At 37.1% G+C, this 25,147-nt stretch overlaps 1 protein-coding gene across 8 annotated transcripts in view; it reads right to left on the bottom strand.

The window, feature by feature from the left end:
- LOC127881593 (dynein axonemal heavy chain 12-like) overlaps nt 1-25,147 on the bottom strand; it is a 152,681-nt gene that overhangs the window by 108,531 nt on the left and 19,003 nt on the right. For 7 of the 8 annotated variants that reach the window (XM_052429580.1, XM_052429581.1, XM_052429579.1 and 4 more), the window contains 12 exons: nt 21,726-21,968; nt 18,223-18,322; nt 17,758-17,928; nt 16,518-16,692; nt 15,851-15,942; nt 14,323-14,501; nt 10,951-11,212; nt 9,607-9,813; nt 4,839-4,960; nt 3,824-4,103; nt 2,870-3,055; nt 916-1,116 (listed from right to left, as the gene is read on the bottom strand). In XM_052429580.1, the coding sequence (XP_052285540.1) occupies nt 916-1,116; nt 2,870-3,055; nt 3,824-4,103; nt 4,839-4,960; nt 9,607-9,813; nt 10,951-11,212; nt 14,323-14,501; nt 15,851-15,942; nt 16,518-16,692; nt 17,758-17,928; nt 18,223-18,322; nt 21,726-21,968 (2,218 nt within the window). Of the gene's footprint in view, nt 1-915; nt 1,117-2,869; nt 3,056-3,823; nt 4,104-4,838; nt 4,961-9,606; nt 9,814-10,950; nt 11,213-14,150; nt 14,162-14,322; nt 14,502-15,850; nt 15,943-16,517; nt 16,693-17,757; nt 17,929-18,222; nt 18,323-21,725; nt 21,969-25,147 lie in introns of those variants that run through there. The other variant, XM_052429584.1, reaches the window with a different exon arrangement.

Below are 25,147 nucleotides of genomic sequence, written 5' to 3'. Positions count from 1 at the left end.
TGGTTGTTTTTCGGTCAAATTTGGGAATTTTTAATCTCAAAAAGTTTATATTTTTTCCAAATGTGTCTTTAATTCCCAAGATTTTTTAGTGGGTTTTTTGTTCATTAATTTTGAATCAATCAATTCATCCCCTTATTCAGCTCTATGGCTTGAATCTTATTAAATACAATTTTAGAAAACTTCATTTTTTTATTTTAAAGCATTTGAGTAAGCAAAAGAATGCCCATATGATTTCGTAATTCTAGTCAAAGTAACACAATTTTTCAAAATCCAAAGGGCCCAGGCTCCATTCCCAAAAAGGAAAAAAACCACATACAAACAGTGCAGTCTAGTTGATCTCATTGTCATTACCCACAAATTATACTTTCTTTCAGAAAACAAATACCATAATCTAATGAATTCATAATTCCACAATTTCATCAGCCACACAAACAGTGTCGTCACTGTGATCTCCTTGTCACTTCCTACCAAATTATACTTTCTTTCGGAAAACAAATACCATAATCTAGGGAATTCATAGTTCCACAATTTCATCAGCCACACAAACAGTAAGCAGTGTTTTTTTCCGTTATCCGGTCCGGTATACGACCCCATTCCGATTGCAACAAGTACATATTTATCCCAAATGGGACCTAAAAATTCCCAACTGAAGGTTCCCCCCCCCCAAAAAAAATAAATATTTTTTTAATTCTTTAGATTTCAACATTTTGTTAATCTCGCATCCAGCCATATTTAGTTCATCCTTAGTAGTAAAAACAATACTGAAAACACTTCTATTCTCAATTTAAAGCATTTTTAAGCAAAACAGCAACAGCGCTAATTTCCCAATTTTAGTCAAAACGAAGCGAATTTTCCGAATTCAAAGGGACCCCGCCCAGTTCCCAAAATGGTGCAAAAAAACACTGGTAAGGTCACCTTGATCTCCTTGTCGAAAGGCTTGATGAAGGGTGAGCCCCTCATGGTCTGGGTCTTGACAATCTGGTCGTCCAGCTGGGTCTGGATGTCGTCCACGCTCGACAGGATGCTGATGCCCGTGTCACGGTACGCGGTAAGGTTAAAGTCCACGGCGTTCCAGTCCTCCATCATCTTGTTCATAGCCTTCTCCAGCGAGTGTTCCTGTCAAAGATTCAAGGCTAAAGGTCAGGTTTATAGTCTGATAGTGATAACTCAACATATTCAGCCGACTTTTTCCCCCTGATCACTGGGATACAAGTCTTCCGTTAACACTTGGCAAATTATGAAGTCAGGGAACATTGGCCTATTTGCCGCAAAAAGTACACATTTAAACACTTTGTTGGAGAGGAGCAATCGTGGGATAAATTTTTGCTTAGAAAAATCAAGCGCTCTGAGCAGGATTTGAAGCAGGGACTAAAGATTTCTCGGCCAGCATCCTACCACAAGACCATAGTTCACACACTGATCAAATCACAACGTTAGCAATTTGCTCATCTGGGATATAACTTAAAATGAAACAAACAATTACCGGTATAACCTAAAGATATGAAAATATTCATCCCGGGTTGTACAACTGTGTGGTTTAATTGGTCACAATTTTTAAGTTCCAACTTCATATGGTTTATACTGTACATGAAGATAAGATTAAATTTGTCAAAAATCCTACTTTCTGATGCATACAAATGGGCATTGAGCTGGGAAAACTGGGCTTAATGCATGTGCCTAAAGGGTCATCCCAGATAAGCCTGTGCATTCCCCTCAGGATAATCAGGGAAGCCACTTTCTGATTTTATAAATGTTTTTGTATAGAGTCCCTTCAAAACAAAAATCATGTAAAGGCAAAAAGTTTTGGCCATGATTAGACTTTACTCACAGGCACAGGCTTATCTGGGACAACACTTTACTCACAGGCACAGGCTTATCTGGGACAACACTTTACTCACAGGCACAGGCTTATCTGGGACAACACTTTACTCACAGGCACAGGCTTATCTGGGACAACACTTTACTCACAGGCACAGGCTTATCTGGGACAACACTTTACTCACAGGCACAGGCTTATCTGGGACAACACTTTACTCACAGGCACAGGCTTATCTGGGACAACACTTTACTCACAGGCACAGGCTTATCTGGGACAACACTTTACTCACAGGCACAGGCTTATCTGGGACAACACTTTACTCACAGGCACAGGCTTATCTGGGACAACACTTTACTCACAGGCACAGGCTTATCTGGGACAACACTTTACTCACAGGCACAGGCTTATCTGGGACAACACTTTACTCACAGGCACAGGCTTATCTGGGACAACACTTTACTCACAGGCACAGGCTTATCTGGGACAACACTTTACCCACAGGCATCAATTCCAGTCTGGGACAACACTTTACTCACAGGCATCAATTCCAGTCTGGGACAACACTTTACTCACAGGCATCAATTCCAGTCTGGGACAACACTTTACTCACAGGAACAGGCTTATCTGGGACAACAATTTACTCACAGGCACAGGCTTATCTGGGACAACACTTTACCCACAGGCATCAATTCCAGTCTGGGACAACACTTTACTCACAGGCATCAATTCCAGTCTGGGACAACACTTTACTCACAGGCATCAATTCCAGTCTGGGACAACACTTTACTCACAGGCATCAATTCCAGTCTGGGACAACACTTTACTCACAGGCATCAATTCCAGTCTGGGACAACACTTTACTCACAGGCATCGATTCCAGTTTTCCAAGAATCAGGCTCATCTTATCGCATCAGAAAGAAGAATTATAGAAAAAAAATAATCTTACTCAAAAATGGCCCAAAACCCAGGTAATGCAATTAAGAATGAGGCACTAATAAAACAAATAAAAAGGTGTATCAAGAGGCATAAAACTCCCTCAGAGTATCCGACCTTGGTGGCGGCCGCACTGATGCCTTCAAATTCCTCCATGTAGGGTTCAAGGTTGAGTTTGAGGACTTTCCTAAGCGTGGAGCCAGAGTCTGGGGTCAGATCGAAGCCAGCAATGGCAGACATCTTCTCCCAGTGGCGACCTCGCATGCCTTTGTTGCACATGATGCCAATCACTGGCACAAATGTCTGAAAAAAACAGGAGGAATTGATTATAAAACACCAAAATATAAGGGAGCATATTTCTGCATGCCATTGTTTTTGTCTGATGTCTGAATATCAGAGAAATTGATTATAAAACACCAAAATATATTATGGAGCGTATTTCTGTATGCCATTTTTTGTCTGATGTCTGAAAACAGGAGAAATTGATTATAAAACACCACAATATCCTGGAGCATATTTCTGCATGTATTATTTTTTGTTATAGATTCACATGTTTTGAGCATTGGAAATAATTCACATCAGAAATATTTTATACATCATGTAGAGTGTTTCAAAGTAATAAATACATTGTTTCATACAGACAAAACACGTTTGGAATGGAACGGCCACACAACTATACAAATCTCTATCATAACAATTAATTAAACATATGGACTAATGGGACATATCAACGTTAAATTGAGCTGTTAATATTGGTTTCCACAAAGTCATGGGTCCCATCCAGATTAAAACCCTTTACCACTAATATGCGTATTTTTACGCATTACTTGTCCCTTAGAAAGTTTATTTTAATTTAAGATCTTTCTTACTCAATTCCAAGTTTTTAAGGCTTCATCTCCAACCCTTAGTTACTGATGAGCAGCAAATAGCATAAAATCTGAACAGACTGCAAGTTACTCGAAGGCTGTTCTGGTTTCATGCTGGTTGCAAAAGCCATTTTCACTTTGCATCTTATGGGGGGAAAGGTTCAGGCTAATATGCCTTGTAATGACAATAAACCGCACAATATACCTTAAAGTCAGTCATCATATCCTGAACGGAGTTACACACGCCCACCGCAGCAGGCGGGTGAAGCTCCACCTCGGGTTCAAGGTCACCCGTCTCCTGTCCGTCTTCCTCGGCCAAACGTTTCTTCTTCTTGCGCTCTCGGTTGATTTCATCGATCTCGATCTGCATTTTCTTCATCTTCTGGTTGAAGGCTTTCTGTATCTTGTAAATCTCACGCCAATACTCGTCCACTTCTGCTTCGATGGCCTCAGCCTCCAGGTCCAAGAATGCTCCGTCCATCCATCTGTGAGTAGAAAATAGCATTTTGAGAAATGGGAAAACAGTTTGAATATACCTCGAAAAATCATAAAAGAAAAAACTGTTTAAGTTGAAATGGGAAACATTTTTGTGAAAAGGGAAAAGTTTGGATATACATTAAAAAATTTTTTTTTTAAATACATTGAAATGGGCATACTATTTTCATTTTTAAATTTTTAAATTCACAGACCAAACTCAATAACTACAAATATTCTTCCGCTAAATTGTAGTTATAATCATCTTTAACATACAGCAAATGGAAATCAAAGGTTATAAAATTATGCAACAAGACTTTTCTTTAGTTTTCAATAATCAAGCAAAATGCTGTGTTCAATAAACACTTATTTGTGACCAAGCAAAAATTTTGCTATACAAATAAAGGAGTTATGACATGACGTGATGTTGATTTCAACAGTTCATGAGATTTGCCATAATTACCTAGTATCACTGACATACATAAGTCAATATCATGACTCACTTTATCCCACAATTTTTAAGATAAGTTTGGCCACAATTCTCAATTTGGTGTTTATAAAAGCTATTTTTATATTTTGAGTCTGACTTAACCTTGAATTTAAGAGGAAAACAAGCATATTCTTAAAGCTCAGATTTGAAATCGTTTTTGACCTGCCCAACATTCTTAATACCCAGCAGCTGAGTGGATACTCAAATCTTATGTTCTGAGGTGGGCTAAAAACTTTATACTGGGCCAATGTCTTACTTCTTCTCTGCCTTTTGCCACTTGAAGACAACACTGAAGAGATTCTGGAACGGTGTGACAGCGTTTGTTATCTCCTCCACATCTGGGTAGGCCGTCACAGGGTATTTGTACAGCTGCTCTTCCTGTTAGTTAAAAATATTTCTTTAGTTTTCATTTCATTTTCATACAAATAGTTACCTTATTGCACCCAAACCTTAACTAGCAAGCTATAGAAAACCTTTACTAGCAAGCTATAGAAAACCTTAACTAGCAAGCTATAGATACTTGCAATCTAGACACGTTATCCAATAAATGTGTTAGTGGCAGCATAATAGGATTATTCAACCCATGCGAAAGACAAAAAAATCTTACAGGACATGAGGTCCTATAACTTTTAAAATTTACAGGACCTCACCAGATGTTACCGGACCTTGTTCTTCTTTAACCAAATACCAGAGAATAACTTTAATAGAGTTTATTTGTATCATTATTTCGTTCACAATGTTTTACAATTCAAAATACATCATTAAATTGAAGCCATGGCCTGTCCTTATTACAAACCTCTTGAAATCCTCTTTCGTCACGTTTTTCTACATCATAAGCCTTCCACCTTTTTTTATTTTCCTCTGCTCTTTGGTCAATACTCACCTGGCTTTTTCTTTTTTCGCCAGACTTAGCCCCGTAAAAATAACGTAGCAATGAAAATGACATTATGAGTCTGACAGTGACACACTTTACAGCTAGTTTTAGTGTTTAGTTAAAAAATAATAATCAGGCTCAGAAATTAATAGATTAAGACTTTACACAAATAAAAAGGTATTGCAAAAACGTAAAACAAATACAATATGAAACAAAATCACCTGATAAAAAATACACATATTCGCAACCGGTTGAAGTGCTGATTTTTGCTTTCAATGTTGACACGGAACAGGCAAAGGTCGTATGGTTCCCCGCTTTCGCTTTACGATCATCACAAGGATTGAAACCAGTAAAATTCATTTCAACCAATCAAAAATTTGTTGTGTCGCTTACGTTACAAAACAACGCGCAGTATTTGACAGGTTCAAAGAATAGCACAACGAGTTTGTTACGTCACAAGTAAAGATAGCAAGTTCGACTGGATTGTAACAAATCTTTTTATTTCATCGTCAAACCGTCTATCAAAGTAGATTTATTCATACCAGTCAGTATTTATTTTTACATATTCGTAGTTTCATTTTCATTTCCAACCAAAACAAAGTTTTACTTATTTTTTTTTTCTTTTCGGACACGAGGACTGCCAGTTTCGGGAAATATACCGAACCTCAGCAAATTTTATCAGAAATGTCCAAGGTCCGACGTTTTTCGCATGGGTTGGATTATTAAACTTAATAATTTTGCACCCATAGTTTACATGGACCTATGTGCTTGTTGTACGTATGTCAGATACCTTACTTTACTATGTGTTACACAAGCAACCATGTATAGCACCCAAGCCGCGCATCCATTTTTGCGAAAAAGGAGGCAAAACAGTTTTCTAATGAAGCAAGTCAGATTTGCTTTGTATCAATGTGTAATGTTCCCACAACTTTTTGAATTGAGTTATGAGGGTATAAAACTGCCCGTAATACATAGTAATATATGGTAATTCATAATGTATTGTATGGTTCCCTCATATCAAGCTTCTCATCTGTACATCATAGTTTTATCAAACGACTTCCACATTACAACCATAAAAGGGTAAATTTATTACTGCGGTATTACAGAGAATGCAAAAACAAATGTTCCACTTGGTGTTTGGTGAAGCTACAAATCCGATTTTTTTCTTAAAATTACAAAACTATGCAATGATTTTCATGCATCACATTTTTGACAATGGAACAATTCATTTCTATTGTTTCACCCTCAACAATAAAACCTCTGCCAACAGATGTTACAGAAGACTTATGTGTTTACTCATCATTGAACTAATTATTCGGGTCACTTTGACCAGTAGAATCATTTATTTATACAAGAGCACCGCCTTGTGGGTGCAGACCACTCATCTATTTTCTTTTTAAAGGTGAAGGGACTCTCATTTTCAATCACAAAGGAGGGAGGGGTGGAGTGAAGAGGGGTGTATAGTGTGGGGGCCTGGACATTTATTACATTATCTTCCAAAAATCCGAAAAAAAAAAATGCAAAAAAAAAAAATTGGGGGGGGGGGTGGAAGGGGGGGATTCTTGGGTGCGATGGTAGATGGTATTTCAAAAAACATAAAATAATAAAAATAAATATTTGTGTTTTTTAACTGTTTCAAAAAAAAAAATTGGGGGTGGGGGTGGGGGTGGGGGGGGTATAGTGTGAGGGTTGTGGTGGTCATTTGTGAGCTGATCTTAAAAAAAAATTGGGGGGGGGGGGGGGAGGGGGGTATTCTTGGGTGCGATGGTTGGACGGTATTTCAATCATAATATAATAAAAATAAATATTTGTGTTTTTGAACCGTTTCAAAAAAATTATAAATTGGGGGGGTGGGGTGGGGTGGTAAAGTATAGCGTGAGGGTGTGGTGGTCATTTGTGAGATGATCTTAAAATGATTTTTTTTATATAATTAGGGGGGGGGGGGGAATTCAGGGGGGGGGGAGGGGGGTGTGGGGGGGGTATTCTTGGGTGCGATGGTTGGACGGTATTTCAAACAAAAATAATAAAAATAAATACTTGTGTTTTTTAACCGTTTAAAAAAAAAAAATTTGGGGGGTGGGGTGGGGGGGGGGGGTATAGTATAGTGTGAGGGTGGTGTTGGTCATTTGTGAGATGATCTTAAAAAAAAAAATAGGGGGAGAATTCGGAGGGGGGGGGAGGGGGAGGGCACGGGGGATGGTTTGGGTGGAGTCTATTTTGGTATGTCAGGTAAGAGTAGTTTTGTCAAAGGATCAATCGAATCTAATCATAAATAAAGAAGTTCAAAGGTCAAGGTAAAATTCAACTTGCCAGGTACAGTAACCTCATGATAGCATGAAAGTATTTGAAGTTTGAAAGCAATAGCCTTGATACTTTAGAAGTTAAGTGGATCTAAACACACAATTTAACCATATATTCAAAGTTAATAAGTCAAAAAAGGGCCATAATTCCGTAAAAATGACAACCAGAGTTATGCAACTTGTCCTTTTACTGTACCCTTATTATAGTTTGCGAGTGTTCCAAGTATGAAAGCAATATCTATGATAGTTTAGGGGTAAAGTGGACCAAAACACAAAACTTAACAAAATTTTCAATTTTCTAAGTATAAAGGGCTCATAATTTCGTCCAAATGCCAGTCAGAGTTACATAACTTTGCCTGCACAGTCCCCTAATGATAGTTAATAAGTGTTGCAAGTACGAAAGCAATAGCTTTGATACTGTAAGAATAAAGTGGACCTAAACACAAAACTTAACCAAATGTTCAATTTTCTAAGTATAAATGTGGCACATAATTCTGTCAAAATGCCAGTCAGAGTTACATTACTTTGCCTGCACAGTCCCCTTATGATAGTTAGTAAGTGTTGCAAGTATGGAAGCAAAAGCTTTGATCCTTAAGGAATAAAATGGACCTAAACACAAAACTTAACCAAAATTTTCAATTTTCTAAGTATAAAAAGGGCACATAATTCTGTTAAAATGCAAGCCAGAGTTATCTAACTTTGCCTGCCCAGTCCCCTCATGATAGTAAGTAAGTGTACCAAGTTTGAATGCAATAGCATTGATACTTTCTGAGAAAAGTGGACCTAAACGCAAAACTTAACCGGACGCCGACGCCAAGGTGATGACAATAGCTCAAATTTTTTTTTCAAAAAATAGATGAGCTAATAAGTAAAAAAGCATGAAATATGTTTCATTTAAGTCACCATTGATTGCAGAATTTATGCAACAATTCACTGTTGTTTTTTTTAAATATCAGATTCTTGAAGAACAAGTTATGACTTATGGACAATGTGCTTTTATTGTGAATGGAAAATGGAACACAAATGAACAGCAATTCCACAACTAAATGGATGTAAATACAGGGGTATTGGTTTCCAGGGGTGGGATGGAAGGATCCTTTCACTAAAAATCTGTTGTGAATGAAGAACAAACAAGGAGACACCATACAAGCAATACAACTACATCGGTTTTTGTGTCCCAGGATAGCATAGATGGGGAATATTACAAAACTTGGCACAAACCTCCTGATTTGGCATTAATTTATCAAAGAAGCACATTAACTTTTGTGTCATATACAATCAATAGCAAACAATCTCGAATTGCAAGTGAAACAATGCAATAAATGTGTAAATGGATACATTAATCACATGGTAAAAAGTCATGTTTTTCACAAAACCTAAAATGTCTATACCATGAGAATACTGTCAAAAGAACCAAAATATTTTAACTACCAAAATATTTGTTGTTGTAAATTATATAAGAAAATGCTAAATGAATTTGCATTTTTTAATAGAAAATCGTTTTTTTTATAAATAATTTTTCATGAAAAAAGGTAAATTATACATATGAATACATATGAAACACTGAAAAAGATCATCAATGCAATACTGTAAATACCAATCTACTTATATCACAACACAGTCCATTTATTAATAACCCTATACTGGAAAATCATTTATATTCGTTGGCATGAAAATTTTGTGGGTTTTTCCAGAAATTACATCCTAATATACAAGGATTTCGGATTTTTGGAAAACAAGAGGAATTTGTGTTGGTCCTTTTGGACCTGTTTGTTTTAAATTTGTGCATCAGTCACAAAATCAACGAAAATTAATGTCCCACGAAAAATAATTATTTACAATAATCCCACCTTGTTTATCCACATGATCTCATTGGAGACGTCTGCAACTCTCTTCTGCACGGCGCGCACATCGCTTACATACTGCTGCATCATGTCGAGCTCACCATAGTCGTTGAACTCGTCCACTCGAGTCCTCAGTTTCTCGAGCTCAAGCATCACCTTCTCACGTTTCTCCATCAGACCCTTCTCTCCTTTCTGCTTCGACTTCTCAATCAACTGTGGCAATAGTAATACATTTGAGCCTTGCCGTGGGAAAATAGAGTTAAATGCTTTAATGTTAATGCATGCAGGCTAATCATGGACGACAGTTTAAACTTTTATGGGATATTTTTTAGAGGCAGTTTTATCTCAGCAAAAATCAAGTTTAGGGGGATAGTGTTGTTTCTGACTAACCTTAGCTGACTGCACAGGCTAATCTGAGACGACATTTACGCACATGCATTAGGACCGTTTTCATCAGTTCTGCATTTTTCCAAACCATTAATATATACCTTAGTATTAACGATTAATATTATTAAGGTATTGTCAATAAACTGTGGAAAATTAAAATTTTAAAACATTTTAATTATATAATACACTTTAAGGTATAATCTATTTGCAGATTTTTTTTATCAAATATGTTCGTATGCATTATTGATCCAATTGATCTTATTATATACAAATGAGCCGCACTCTGTGAAAAAAGGGTTTAATGCAAGTTGCTATAAGTGTCATCTCAGATTAGCAGTGCAGTCTGCACAGGCTGATTAGCCTATGTCTGCAGTACCTGCATTTTTGCTAAGAAGATACTTTTTTTTAATGAAAAATATCATAAAAGCAGAAAGTGTCATCCCTGATTAGCCTGTGTAGATTTCACAGGCTAATCTGGGACAGCATATTACGCACATATATTAAGCCCCCTTTTCACAGAGCACAGCCCAAATATAATAACACAAAATACCCAAAAAGTTACATATGACTACACCGTTGGAAGCACAATCTCCATTAACTTGAAAACAGCTATTAAAAACAGAGCTTTTTATTCTTTTTAAAGTTATTAAATACAATATTAACACACATAAATTGATAAAAAAAATTGCTGGATTTTTTTTTCAGTTCATCAATATGTGCTGCACAACAACCTTAACCCATTTATGCCTAGCGTCTAGAAAAAAGGCCTTTGCAAACAGCGTAGACCCAGATGAGTCTCATCAGGGTCTGCGCTGTTTGCTTATAGGAATTTCTGTAAGAAATATTCTAAATATAGAAATAAATATACTAGACATCCATAATTTTGGAAAAAAATTGATCCAATTTAGAAGGATGGGAGAGTCCACTAGGCATAAATGGGTAAAGGCAGTATCTATCACTTACCTCCTCATTTCTGTCAAAAACAGGGTTGATTCGTTTCGGCCACGTGAGCACCTCACAGTTCAAATCAATGTCATCAGAGGAAAAGAGAAACACGTCAATCAGGTAGGCCAACCGGTCCTTGGACTGGGTGATCCGCTCATTCAACGTAATCATGCCCTGGGTGCGAGCTTTCTCCACGAAGGAGATCATCTCAATCAGCTCCTCACTGGTTTCTGGTGCTTTTAGGGACGTTTCTTGGATTGTGGTAAATTCTTCACAAATCCTGCAAATGACAGAAATATTTTTTTATCGCTCCTCACTAGTTTCTGGTGCTTTCAGGGACGTTTCTCGGATTGTGGTAAATTCTTCACAAATCCTGAATATGCAAATGACAGATATATTTTTTCATAGCTGCAAATATTTTTGGTAAAACAAAAATCATTTTTTCCTAGACACAGTCATGAATGTGAGCTACTTAACCAGGAAATTGATCATAAAAAAAAGAAAAAAAAGTTTACATGTCAGAGGGATCAGGTTATTATCAGATACGCAATAAAAGTTTTAGGAATGCAAGGTGCAGAATGACGTGACTTTGTGGGGTTCCCATTAAACATTAATTGATGTTAACCCTTTGCATGCTGGGAAATTTGTCGTCTGCTAAAATGTCGTCTGCAGAATTTCTAAAATTAGCATTTTCTTCGATTTTTTTCAAAGAATACTATCAGAATAGCAAACAGTTTGGATCCAGATGAGACGCCACAGAACGTGGCGTCTCATCAGGATCCAAACTGTTTGCAAAGGCCTTTAAAATTCAGCTCCAGCGCTTTAAGGGTTAACACACCGATAAGTGGTGCTTTTTTCAAATAATTTTTAAAAACAACTTTTCTTAAGAATTTCAACTAGAGACAGATTCTAAATGCTGCTTATGGAAATCCTTGTGTACTGCACTGTTATGCTTCGCGCCACGTGAAACTTTGTCACCGATTTCAGACGTATTCAATGATTCATTCTTATACCTAAAGATATCAGCACAAACTGCAGGAACTGTCTTTTATGCACTTAAGACTTTTGCAAATGTATTTCAATTACTTGAGATATGTATAAAAAAAGAGTTCTTAACAGTGTGTTCATATTCTGTCCATTTACTTTGAATATCCTTATGAACAAGTTGCATGTAGCAATTTCAAAAACAGATACTGTTAGATAATTATTACTTGTGGGACATTTAACGTCCCATTGGTGCAAAAAGGTACCATGTGCCTTCTAATTTCAATGTCACATGGTACCTTATTGCACCAATGGGACGAAATTTAGTTTTTGTTGATTTTGTGGGTTGACCAATACACAAATTCAACACACATAAAAAACAAGAGGGCCAAGATGGTCCTAGTTCGCTCACCTGAGAGGAGTCAGTTCATTCAATCTTTACCAAATGTCAAACTTGACCTAGATATTGTCCAGACAAACATCCTGGTAAAGTTTCATCATTATTGAACCAAAACTCTTGCGTATGGAGTGTTATTGTTTTTGTAAGATTTGACCTGGTTACTTATATTTTGAGTTGACCCCCCTTACCAAACATCAAACTTAATTGCTTACAAAAAGAATATTATGACCAAGATTCATAAAATCTTAAACAAAATTGTGACCTCTAGAGTGTTTACAAGGATTTTGTATAATATAATGAAAATTTGGACAATCTAAGGGCAATAATTATGGCATTAATCATGTGATTTTGCTCATTATCAAACCTGACTGATATTTCAGCAACTTTGATAAAGAATGCTTAAGAAATGTGAATGCTAGAGTGCAAACAAACCAAATGTGGACGGACGGACGGACGGCGGACAAAGACCAATCCTTAAACCTCACCTGAGCAATCAGGTGAGCTAAAAAGTGTTTCACCGATCTGAGCAATTTTCCAACTTGTCATGGAAATCAATAAAACCAATGTATTGACTGAGTTTCACGATGATTAGGCAAAAAATGTGACTTCTATAGTGTTCGATCACATGGTTTCTCTCTAGTCACATAAGGAAAACTGCCCCACCCCCTTGCGGCCATGTTTTTTTACCGATCGGGACCATTTGTGAACTCATCTGAGATATATATAAAACCAATCTTTTCACCAAGTTTCATGATGATTGGGCAAATAATGTGACTTCTAGAGTGTTCACAAGCTTTTTTTTACTATATAAATATAAGAAAACTGCCCCCCCCCCCCCCCCTGGCAGCCATGTTATTCAACTGACCAGAACCATTTTTGAACTCAACTTTCGTATCAAGAAAACAAATGTTCTGACCAAATTTCATGAAAATTGGGCCAAAAATGTGACTTCTAGAGTGTTCACATGTTTTCACTATATACATATAGAGAAAAATGCCCCGCCCACTGGCGGCCATGTTTTTTCACCAATCTGGACCATTTTCGAACTCGTCCAAGATATCAATAAAACCAATGTTTTGACCAACTTTCATGATGATTGGGCAAAAATTGTGACTTCTAGAGTATTTACAAGGTTTCTCTATAGCCAAATAAGGAAAACTGCCCCGCCCACTGGCGGCCATATTTTTCAACGGAACAGAACCAACATATCATTAAGGCAAACATTTTGACCAAATTTCATGAAAATTGGACCAAAAATGTGACTTCTAGAGTGTTCACATGTATTCACTATATGCATATAGAGAAAAATGCCCTGCCCACTGGCGGCCATGTTTTTTCACCGATCTGACCATTTTCAAACACGTCCGAGATATCAATAAAACCAATGTTTTGACCAACTTTCATGATGATTGGACAAAAATTGTGACTTCTAGAGTGTTAACAAGGTTTGTCTATAGCCAAATAGGGAAAACTGCCACTATATACATATAGAGAAAAATGCCCAGCCCACTGGCGGCCATTTTCAAACTCGTCCGAGATATCAATAAAAACAATGTTTTGACCAATTTTCATGATGATTGGGCAAAAATTGTGACTTCTATAGTGTTTACAAGGTTTCTCTATAGCCAAATAGGGTAAACTGCCCCGCCCACTGGCGGTCATGTTTTTCAACGGACCCAAACCACTTTTGAACTCAACCAACATATCATTAAGGCAAACATTTTGACAAAGTTACATGTGTTTACAAGGTTTTTCTTTTTTTTGACCTGGTGACGTTTTTGACCCGACACGACCTTTTTTCCAACTCGACCGAGATTTCATTGGTTTGTTTCACAGTTTGTTCTCCCTCCTACACCCCAGCACATTCCAACCCAATACAGCCCCTAACTCAGTTTGTTCTCACTCCTACACCCCTGCACATTCCAACCCAATACAGCCCTTAACTCACAGTTTGTTCTCACTCCTACACCCCTGCACATTCCAACCCAATACAGCCCCAAACTCACAGTTTGTTCTCCCTCCTGTGGTCATCAGAGACCCTTCTGAGCAGTTCATTGGCCAGGTTCCTCGAGCCTTCAGCCAGCCCCCTCTTCAGGTCCTCACAATCCAGCCGGATCATGTCAAAGTGCTCGATGCTCGGCAGACCCATGATCTCCTTGGCGAGATTCCGGTACTTCTCAATTTGCTAAAACAACAGTATAATGTATTTTTCATTACTTTGTTTACTTTCAACCTTTTTATTTTTGCAGGATTGCATTCAAAGCCAAAGTTTATCAAAACACTCCTGAGTACCTTTCCTGGATAGAACCAGTACTTGGTGTCTTTGGGGGAATCTATAAAGAACGTTCCCACACCACTTGCTGACTGTGCACCAACAAAGCGATCAGGACCCGTATACACCAAACCATTCTTAGACTTAAGAATGAAATACAGACTAAGAACCAAGAAAAATACGTCTAGCATTTGAATACATCCAGGCAACCACTGTTGATACTGTCCTCACTGAATATTCTACATGAATGATATTGAAAATAGAGGCGATTTATGCCAAATTTTACTCAAAATTAAAGCAATGTTTTAATTTTTTAATTTAAAGAATATTTATTATTTGTAAACTAAAGTATAAGGATTGTTTGCTGAATGATGACCCAGGTTAACTTATTTCAAAAGAAACAGTCACAATGATGATCAGGAATACCCATTTTTTATCATTTTAAGATTGGCTTACACCAACATAGTTGTTTTGTAAATTTGTTGTCAAGATATTATCCCATAGTATTAATTAGCTGATTCTCAGCTGCAACAGTAGGACATGACTTATAAACAGACAGGTCTTTTATTAAGGTACAATTTGCAACAATAGCACAACAAGCTGACGTTTGGAAAAATTGCCTTTCTACTTTGTTGACAAGAAGGAGAACAAAGATCAACTATTTCACATAGCCTATTTTCTTAACTTACAATATTCACTTTTGAACTTTTTCGCTTAGACATTATTTAAAACATTTGTATTGTTTTCCTTGAACTGCAGCCTATAGTCTGGCTGCTGTGACCTACCTCTGTATTGTTTTCCTTGAACTGCAGCCTATAGTCTGGCTGCTGTGACCTAACTCTGTATTGTTTTCCTTGAACTGCAGCCTATAGTCTGGCTGCTGTGACCTAACTCTGTATTGTTTTCCTTGAACTGCAGCCTATAGTCTGGCTGCTGTGACCTACCTCTGTATTGTTTTCCTTGAACTGCAGCCTATAGTCTGGCTGCTGTGACCTAACTCTGTATTGTTTTCCTTGAACTGCAGCCTATAGTCTGGCTGCTGTGACCTACCTCTGTATTGTTTTCCTTGAACTGCAGCATATAGTCTGGCTGCTGTGACCTAACTCTGTATTGTTTTCCTTGAACTGCAGCCTATAGTCTGGCTGCTGTGACCTACCTCTGTATTGTTTTCCTTGAACTGCAGCCTATAGTCTGGCTGCTGTGACCTACCTCTGTATTGTTTTCCTTGAACTGCAGCCTATAGTCTGGCTGCTGTGACCTACCTCCGTGTACTCTGCAAACTTGTGTTCCACCTCCATGTATTTTTGGATCTCAGCCATGGCTGTACCATTCACTATGTAGTCATACCTCTCAACTGTTCAAAGATCATTTAAAAATCAGCACAAATAGGTCTTTGTTGTATCAAAATGAATTGTGGATGTTATTTTGTTTGAATGATTTAAGTGAATTACAAGTTTAACTTAAAAGACTGTTAATTTAAATGCCTGGTTATAATGTTAATATTGATGCCTGGTTACAATGTTAATTTTAATGCCTAGTTAAAAATATACAAGGTATTATTCCCAACACTTTAAATTGATATTTATTCATTTCAATAAAATACTGGTGCATGCCAGTCACTTATATGTGATTTATTTAATGTTTTTTTTTACAATTGAGCTGGCCCAATTTCAAAATCAAATGAGCAAAATTCTGGGAAAATCAGGTTTATTGCATTATGTCTTCTTCTTAGGTTAGCTTGTACAGACTTATCACGACTTTTCTGCCGGATTTTTTCGTTAATTGAAAACTAGTCTAAACAAAAATCCATTTTAGGTGGAAAGTTTTTGTCCTTGATTAGCCTGTGCAGACTGCACAGGCTAATTTTGGACAACACTTTTATCACGGCATTCAGCCCAGTTGTCTCAAACAAGGCTCAAATATATTCACCAAAGGACTGCAGATGCTGTTGTGGTGCTTCAAAGTTGACCTTGACTGCATTCTTGAGTTTCACAATGTACTTGTTGAGGATGTGGTCTGCAATGGAGGCGTCTGTGTGGAACAAAATGGTCCCTCCTGACATCCACGACTGCACTGTGGGCACCTGCTGCATTGTCTTGCAGATCTGGGAACACCAAACAAAGCTTCGACATTTTTACCCTTTCCTGCGATTTTGAGGTGTTTTCGTTTCTTAGAATTGTAAACCTTTCGCGTTCATTTCGATGTGTTTTTTAGTTAGTTCCTTAGAAATAAAAATTAAATTAAAGACCTTTTTCATTAGATTCCAGTTTTAAAGGCTTGGTTTCCAGACCTAAGAAACTGATTAAAGCAAACAGCACAAAACCTGAACAGACTGTTAGTTGCGTATAGCCATATCACCCATTTTCTGAGGGGAAGAGTTAACAGTGGTCGACACAATACGTTATTGAATTATATGTTAAATTTTTATCTTATGCTGATTGCAATAATCTGCATAATCTTTAAAAAGTCCATTATTTCAAATTTCACTGTTAGCATGATAGAGACACAACTGAGCTTTGCTCTGAGAAAACTTGGCTTAATGCATATGCGTCAAATGTCATCCCGGGTTAGCCTGCGAAGTCTGCTCAGGCTTAACAGGGCTACACAATACTCTTATATTGACATTTTTGTTTAAAAAAAAAAGGTATTTAACTAGCAAAAAAAATCAAGTAAAGGCAGGAACAGTGGTCCATGATCAACATGTGCAAACTGCAAAGGCCAAGTTTAGACGCTAATTTACGCACATGCATTTAGCACTGTTATCCCAGAATGAGGCTCAATAACCGGTAGTTATTGCCTTATTTGTACAGATTTTATCTCATGCTCTTTTCTGTTTGAGTGCATAATCTTTAAACAGTCGATTTTAACCAATTCTAACATGATTTCGAATGAATGTTTTGAAGATAAGATTGGATAAATTAGCACATGATGTTCAGGTTAATAAACACATTGTATAAAGTAATTCGGATTATGCATATTCATGCTTCTCATTGAGAAAAAAAAGCTTAGATCAATACATAGGAAAAGTATAATTAGTACAATAATAAATTCAGTGCACTTCTATTACATTAATATACCTGATTTCACTTTGCATTTGAGTGCTTAATAAATGTTGAATTTTATTGAAAATTTTCTTATAAAATGCCACACAATAAATGACCCTCATCACCTGTTTCAACACAAAGAGCACCGTGTCTTCAAGGTCTTGACTGGGCGGATAGAACTGCATTTTCTCGTCATCAAACGTGAGCTCCATCTTGAGTAGGGGGAGACGAGTCTTGTCCTCCAGGTCAAACAGCGCCACGTAGGCATCCAAAGTGCGCGTGATCAGGTCTCGCAGCTTAAAGAAAAGGAAATTTGTCAGTTAGGTATTTTTGATTTCTGAATATGTACATTAAAAAAAAATATATATAAAGTCTAACAGCTTAAGGAAAATTGAATTTGTTAGATTAATATCATGCTTTTTAAATTTGTCAGACACAATTGTTGTTGCATTTACCAAAATCGTACAATATTTTCAAATATAAATAAGCAATCCACTGATACTGTGTTTTCCTTAAGCGAAGCTCACATCACAAAGTATGAAAATAAGCAAAAAATGTTCAAACCAATAGATCAACAAACAGCGCTATACCTGGTTTGAGACAAGTGTGGTAAGACTGTTGTAGAAGGACTCGGAAGCCTTGAAGTTGGTACTCTTGTCACTGAAGATGTTGATGATCTTCGGGTACCAGCTGCACATGTGAAATCAAGTGTAAAATGTGCATGGCATTTGAATTATAGGCCCCATTTTTACTATAAAAATGAACCATGCTCTGAGAGGAAAGGGATAAATGCATGTGCCTGAAGTGTCGTCGCAGAGAGAGGAAAGGGATTAATGCATGTGCCTGAAGTGTTGTCCCAGTGAGAGGAAAGGGATTAATGCATGTGCCTGAAGTGTCGTCCCAGAGAGAGGAAAGGGATAAATGCATGTGCCTGAAGTGTCGTCGCAGAGAGAGGAAAGGGATTAATGCATGTGCCTGAAGTGTCGTCCCAGAGAGAGGAAAGGGATAAATGCATGTGCCTGAAGTGTCGTCGCAGAGAGAGGAAAGGGATTAATGCATGTGCCTGAAGTGTCGTCCCAGTGAGAGGAAAGGGATTAATGCATGTGCCTGAAGTGTCGTCCCAGAGAGAGGAAAGGGATTAATGCATGTGCCTGAAGTGTCGTCCCAGTGAGAGGAAAGGGATTAATGCATGTGCCTGAAGGGTCGTCCCAGAGAGAGGAAAGGGATTAATGCATGTGCCTGAAGTGTCGTCCCAGATAAGCCGGGACACCTTTTGCTTTTATGGAATGTTTTGTTTAAAGCAAGTCTCTTCTAAACACAAATTCATTCTAGGTGCTAATGTTGTTCCTGATAAGCCTATGGGGACAACACAGGCTTTTCTGGAACAACACTTAAATTACATGCATTATGGAACAACACTTAAATTACATGCATTATGGAACAACACTTAAATTACATGCATTATGGAACAACACTTAAATTACATGCATTAAGCCCATTCTTCCCAGAGCACAGCCAAAATATTTATTATGCTATATACCATAAAAGCACATGTAAAACAGAATATGTGAATGCACATGATCTAAAATATACATGTAGTAGGGTACATCACTTAGAGTCAATTCATTTAGATTTTAAGGTAGCGCACCCGTAATGATTTCCCGCGATTTATTTTACGATCATTGCCAATCTTCAATGATCGGTTATTTCCGAGAGATGAATTATATTTTTTTCAAACTTCAAATTTTGATATATTTTTATGTAATTCCTTTATAATACAGTATGTTCACAATAAATATTGACTTTGATCCAAATATCATCTGAAAAATACGATTTCGTGATTTCTTCAAAGATCGCTGAGCCTTTTTAACTGTTTATTTGTCTATATCTAATTTGAGCTTTTACTAATGTGAAGTTGTCGTGGCCAAGTGGTTAAGGCGATAGACTAGAAATCTATTGGGATCTTCCTGCGCAGGTATGAATCCTGCCGATGTCGCATACTTTTTGCAGCACGTTTTATTTCTTTTCTAACGTAATTTAATTTAATATAGCATATAAGCTATGTTTATTGTTAAATGTGTTGCAATTTTTATGCACATTCTTCAATTTTTTTAATTAAAAAAACGTTATGGCTAAATTGGGTGATTTACTGCTGAGAATACGAATCATGCATGTTGCATTTTTATTTTTATTTCAAAAAGTAAAAGGTAAATCTGTCTATTTCTTGGTATTTTTGCTGTATAAAGTGTATCAATAAAAACTAAGTTCAAAATATTACTAAAATAATACTATTTTGAACTTTATGACACTTTGTTTTTAACCAACCCAATTTCTACTTGGCTGAAACCACTTACATTTCATGGCGCTCTTCCATAGATAACAAGTTATAAACAAGAGGGCCATGATGGCCCTGAATCGCTCACCTGACTAACCAAATACAATCCCAGCCCAGATTTCATCAAGATAAACATTCTGACCAAATTTCATAAAGATTAGATGAAAACTGTGACCTCTATTTTCTACACAAGGTTTTTCTATTATTTGACCTAGTGACCTAGTTTTTGATCCCAGGTGACCCAAATACAATCCCAACCCAGATTTCATCAAGATAAATGTTCTGATCAAATTTTATCAAGATTGGATGAAAACTGTTAGCTCTATTGTCTACACAAGGTTTTTCTAGTATTTGATCTTGTGACCTAGTGTTTGACCCCAGATGACCCAAATACAATCCCAATCCAGATTTCATCAAGATAAACATTCTGACCAAATTTCATAAAGATTGGATGAAAACTGTGACCTCTATTGTCTATACAAGGTTTTTCTATTATTTGACCTAGTGACCTAGTTTTTGACCTAGTGACCTAGTTTTTGACCTCAGATGACCCAAATTCAATCCCAACCCAGATTTTATCAAGATAAACATTCTGACCAAATTTCATAAAGATTGGATGAAAACTGTGACCTCTACTGTCTACACAAACAAATTGTTGACGGTTTTTCTATTATTTGACCTAGTGACCTAGTTTTTGACCTCAGATGACCCAAATACAATCCCAACCCAGCTTTCATCAAGATAAACACTCTGACCAAATTTCATAAAGATTGGATGAAAACTGCGACCTCTATTGTCTACACAAGGTTTTTCTACTATTTTACCTAGTTTTTGACCTAGTGACCTAGTTTTTGACCCCCAGATGACCCAAATACAATCCCAACCCAGATTTCATCAAGATAAACATTCTGACCAAATTTCATAAAGATTGGATGAAAACTGTGACCTCTACTGTCTACACAAGGTTTTTCTATTATTTGACCTGGTTTTTGACCTAGTGACCTAGTTTTTGACCCCAGATGACCCAAATACAATCCCAACCCAGATTTTATCAAGATAAACATTTTGACCAAATTTCATAAAGAGTGGATGAAAACTGCGACCTCTATTGTCTACACAAGGTTTTTCTATTATTTGACCTATTATGTGACCTAGTTTTTGACCTAGTGACCTAGTTTTTAACCCCAGATGACCCAAATACAATCCCAACCCAGATTTTATCAAGATTAACATTCTGACCAAATTTCATAAAGATTGGATGAAAACTGTGACCTCTACTGTCTACACAAACAAATTGTTGACGGACACACACACGCACGCACGCACACACACACACATGCACATACGGACGCCGGACATCACACGGTCACATAAGCTCACCATGTCACTTCGTGACAGGTGAGCTAAAAATAAATGTCCGTAAAAGAAAACTGTTTTCATCTTGTTTAAACTTTAAACACCTTAACTGCATCTGTACACACCAACTGCATGCCTATATTTTGAAATCTGGATGAATTATGGAACTTTCATATACCCCAGGGGTGAAAATAAACTGGACAAAAGACGAGTGTGGGGGTGGTTTTGAAAAAAATTCATTATATTTTTTTAAAAAGCATGGAAAGCCTACCTTAAAATTTGCATATAGTTCAGTGAAATGATGCTGATTAAGAAAATAATACATTAAATCATATTTGGACAGGTGCCCATTACGGGTGCGCTACCTTAATAACAATGCTGGCACATTTCGGTATATCTCACCTGTGCATAAGTTTGTCCTCAGTCTTTTCAAGGTCAAGAATGATGTTGTTTTTCAAGGATTCAAACTCCATTGGACCCTGAGATCGGAATTTTGAGCAGTCGACGAGGATCATGTTCCCAAGTGTCGTCTGGCACATGTTCAGCACAATCTGCATGGATGGGTGCAACATGTGCAAGTTTTCCCTGATCTTCTCACGAGCTTCCATGAAATCATTGTGCCACGGCTTCGAGAAGTCCAAACCACTGAAGTAGATAACATACAATACACAGCTGAGATGTTTGCATTCTTGAAACAATTCACTTTCTTATTAACCATGCTTTACTATGTATTACCTGCAGTTTTGTACCCCCACATTTTATTTTAAATTTTAGTGTGCGCTATTCATTGATAAAAAGCTATTCATACTGTTCAGTAGTTAAATGGTGACTGATCTGAAGAAAAATGTGCCAGTTTTCTTCATAAAAAAACACGTTTTCCCTCCATTTTGACAAACAAGAGGGCCAAAATGGCCCTAGTTCGCTCACCTGAGAGGAGTTGATTCATTCAATCTTTACCTTATGTCAAACTTGACCTAGATATTGACCAGACAAACATCCTGGTCAAGTTTCATCATTATTGAACCAAAACTCTGGCATAGGGAGTGTTTTTTGTTTTTGTAAGATTTGATATGGTGACCTATATTTTGAGTTGACCACCCTTACCAAACATCAAACTTTTCTTACAAGGATTTTGTACAATATAATGAAAGTTTGGACAATCTACGGGCAATAATTATGGCATTAATTATGTGATCAAACTTGACTGAGATCTTTCAGCAACTTTGATAAAGAATGCTTGAGAAATGTGAATGCTAGAGTGTTTACAAACCAAATGTGGACGGACAGACAGCGGACAAAGATCAATCCTAAAACCTCACCTGAGCAATCAGGTGAGCTAAAAAGTGTGTTTCACCGATCTGAGCCATTTTCCAACATGTCCAAGAAATCAATAAAACCAATGTATTGACTAAGTTTCACGATGATTAGGCAAAAAATGTGACTTCTATAGTGTTCGATCACAAGGTTTCTCTCTATATAGTCACATAAGGAAAACTGCCTCACCCCTCTGGCAGCCATGTTTATTGACCCATGGGGACCATTTGCAAACTCATCTGAGATATATATAAAACAAATCTATTCACCAAGTTTCATGATGATTGGGCAAAAAATGTGACTTTTAGAATGTTCACAAGCTTTTTTTTACTATATAAATATAAGAAAACTGCACCCCTCCCCCCGTCAGCCATGTTATTCAACTGACCGGAACCATTTTCCAACTCAACTCTCGTATCAAGGAAACAAATGTTCTGACCAAATTTCATGAAAATTGGGCAAAAAAAGTGACTTCTAGAGTGTTCACATGTTTTCACTATATGCACATAGAGAAAAATGCCCCGCCCACTGGCTGCCATGTTTTTTCACCGCTCTGGATGATTTTCGAACTCATCCCACACATCAATAAAACCAATGTTTTGATGAACTTTCATGATGATTGGGCCAAAATTGTGACTTCCAGAGTGTTTACAAGTTTTCTCTATAGCCATATAAGGAAAACTTCCCCGCCCACTGGGGGCCATGTTTTTCAATGGACCGGTACCACTTTTCAACTCAATCAAGATATCATTAAGACAAACATTTTGACAAAGTTACATGAAGATTAAACATAAAATGTGACTTCTACAGTGCTTACAAGGTTTTTCTTATTTTTGACCCAGTGACCTAGTTTTTGACCCGGCACAACCCAGTTTCGAACTCAGCCGAGATTTTATTGGGGCTAAGCTTCTGACCAAGTTTCATGAAGATGGGACAAGAAATGTGGCCTCTAGAGTGTTTACGAGCAAATGTTTACGGACGGATGGACGTACAACGGACAAAGACCGGTCAGAAAAGCTGAGCAATCAGGTGAGCTAAAAATGGATGCAAATTATATATTGTTGCGTTTGATACATGGTAAAGTGTAGTAATTATTAAATTCCATTCTATGCAATTGTTGTGTTGTTTGATAACATTGAAGTTTGAAACTTTGTGTCTGGAACTATAAAGATGCACTGAAGTCTCACCATGCGAAAATGGGTCTTAACAAATTTCCTATAAACCAACGCAATGGTCAGGGACATCCCTGTCAACTATAAAGTAACGCAAGGTTTTGTGTTCTCATTTGCAGACAGGGTAGCTCCTAACCAGACCATGCAAATGTGGAGGCTGGTCTTGGGTAAGTGCTGGCCGCATATGACATAACACCCAGTTTTGCATGATTTGGCTCATATAATAAAGTTTCTTTCTAGCATATGCAACAGTTTGAAACCCAAAGGGCACAATTGACAATGCCAGTATACTTCTAGTATTTATTAATTCAATACACTCTTAAATATACAGTATAGTACACATATATTGCTTTAACTTGCAAGTTCTAGTAAAGACAGAAAATAAATTGCTAGCATTTACTTCTCAATAAATTATTCAGACGCAGTTGTTTTCTAATCATTGGTAGATTTACAAATGAAAGACAATGTACATGACGTAGCATGATAAAAGTTCAATCTACAGCAATTAATCAATATCTGTACTACCGGTACATAAACCAAGCTAAATCAATCCACAGCTTGGTTTTCTTATTGGAAAATACCTTGTTCTTCAGTATTTAAAAAATTATAGTGACAAAACATTGAAAAACAAATACAATTTACAGAGAAAACAATGATTTCAGGGGTGGCGAAATCAAATATCCGAGTTGCCCGAGTCGTACATTTGCTTGTCTGGGCAACTGATTTTTTTCAATTAAGTTGTCCATGGACAACAAGTTTGTTAAAAGTCGGTTCTAGGTATACAAAAAAATACATTGTATTAAAGCCGTAATTAAGTTCTACAAAACCGGATGTTGACATGCGATTACATTGTCAGTGCAATTTGCGGAGCAATCAAGCTAAAATACAGGCACTCTCCTGCGCAGTGATCTCCCTTATTCTATAAGAGACCAGGAGCATGCCGCATTTTAAACATTCAGCCCGACTGTTAGACAGTGTACAGACTGGTTTCTTTATTTTTACAATCAGACGGAAATAAAAAGTATCAAAGTAAGAAAATCAAAACACGGTCTACCTTGTTATTTAAGACGACTTTAATGGTAAAAATGGAACATTTAGTTTTTTTAAATCTTCAACAACGGAGCAGAAACCCGAAGCTTTCAGCAGTCCACCTCCCAAAAAAACTAAGAAAGATTATGATAAAAAATATGATCTAAGTAAATGCACCAGAACTTTTCAAGAAACTTGGCTCACAGATTTTCAATGGTTAACAGTTGATGATAATCAAATTGCTACCAGTAGCGGCGCAGAGCCTCAGTCTGATGAGGTCGACATATTGGACTAGTTTAATTTGTTAAG

Source organism: Dreissena polymorpha, chromosome 5, assembly GCF_020536995.1.
Source record: "Dreissena polymorpha isolate Duluth1 chromosome 5, UMN_Dpol_1.0, whole genome shotgun sequence".
Classification (NCBI taxonomy): Eukaryota; Metazoa; Mollusca; class Bivalvia; order Myida; family Dreissenidae; genus Dreissena; species Dreissena polymorpha.
The sequence above is the reverse complement of the archived record's forward strand: the minus strand, read 5'-3'. Positions and strand labels throughout refer to the sequence as shown.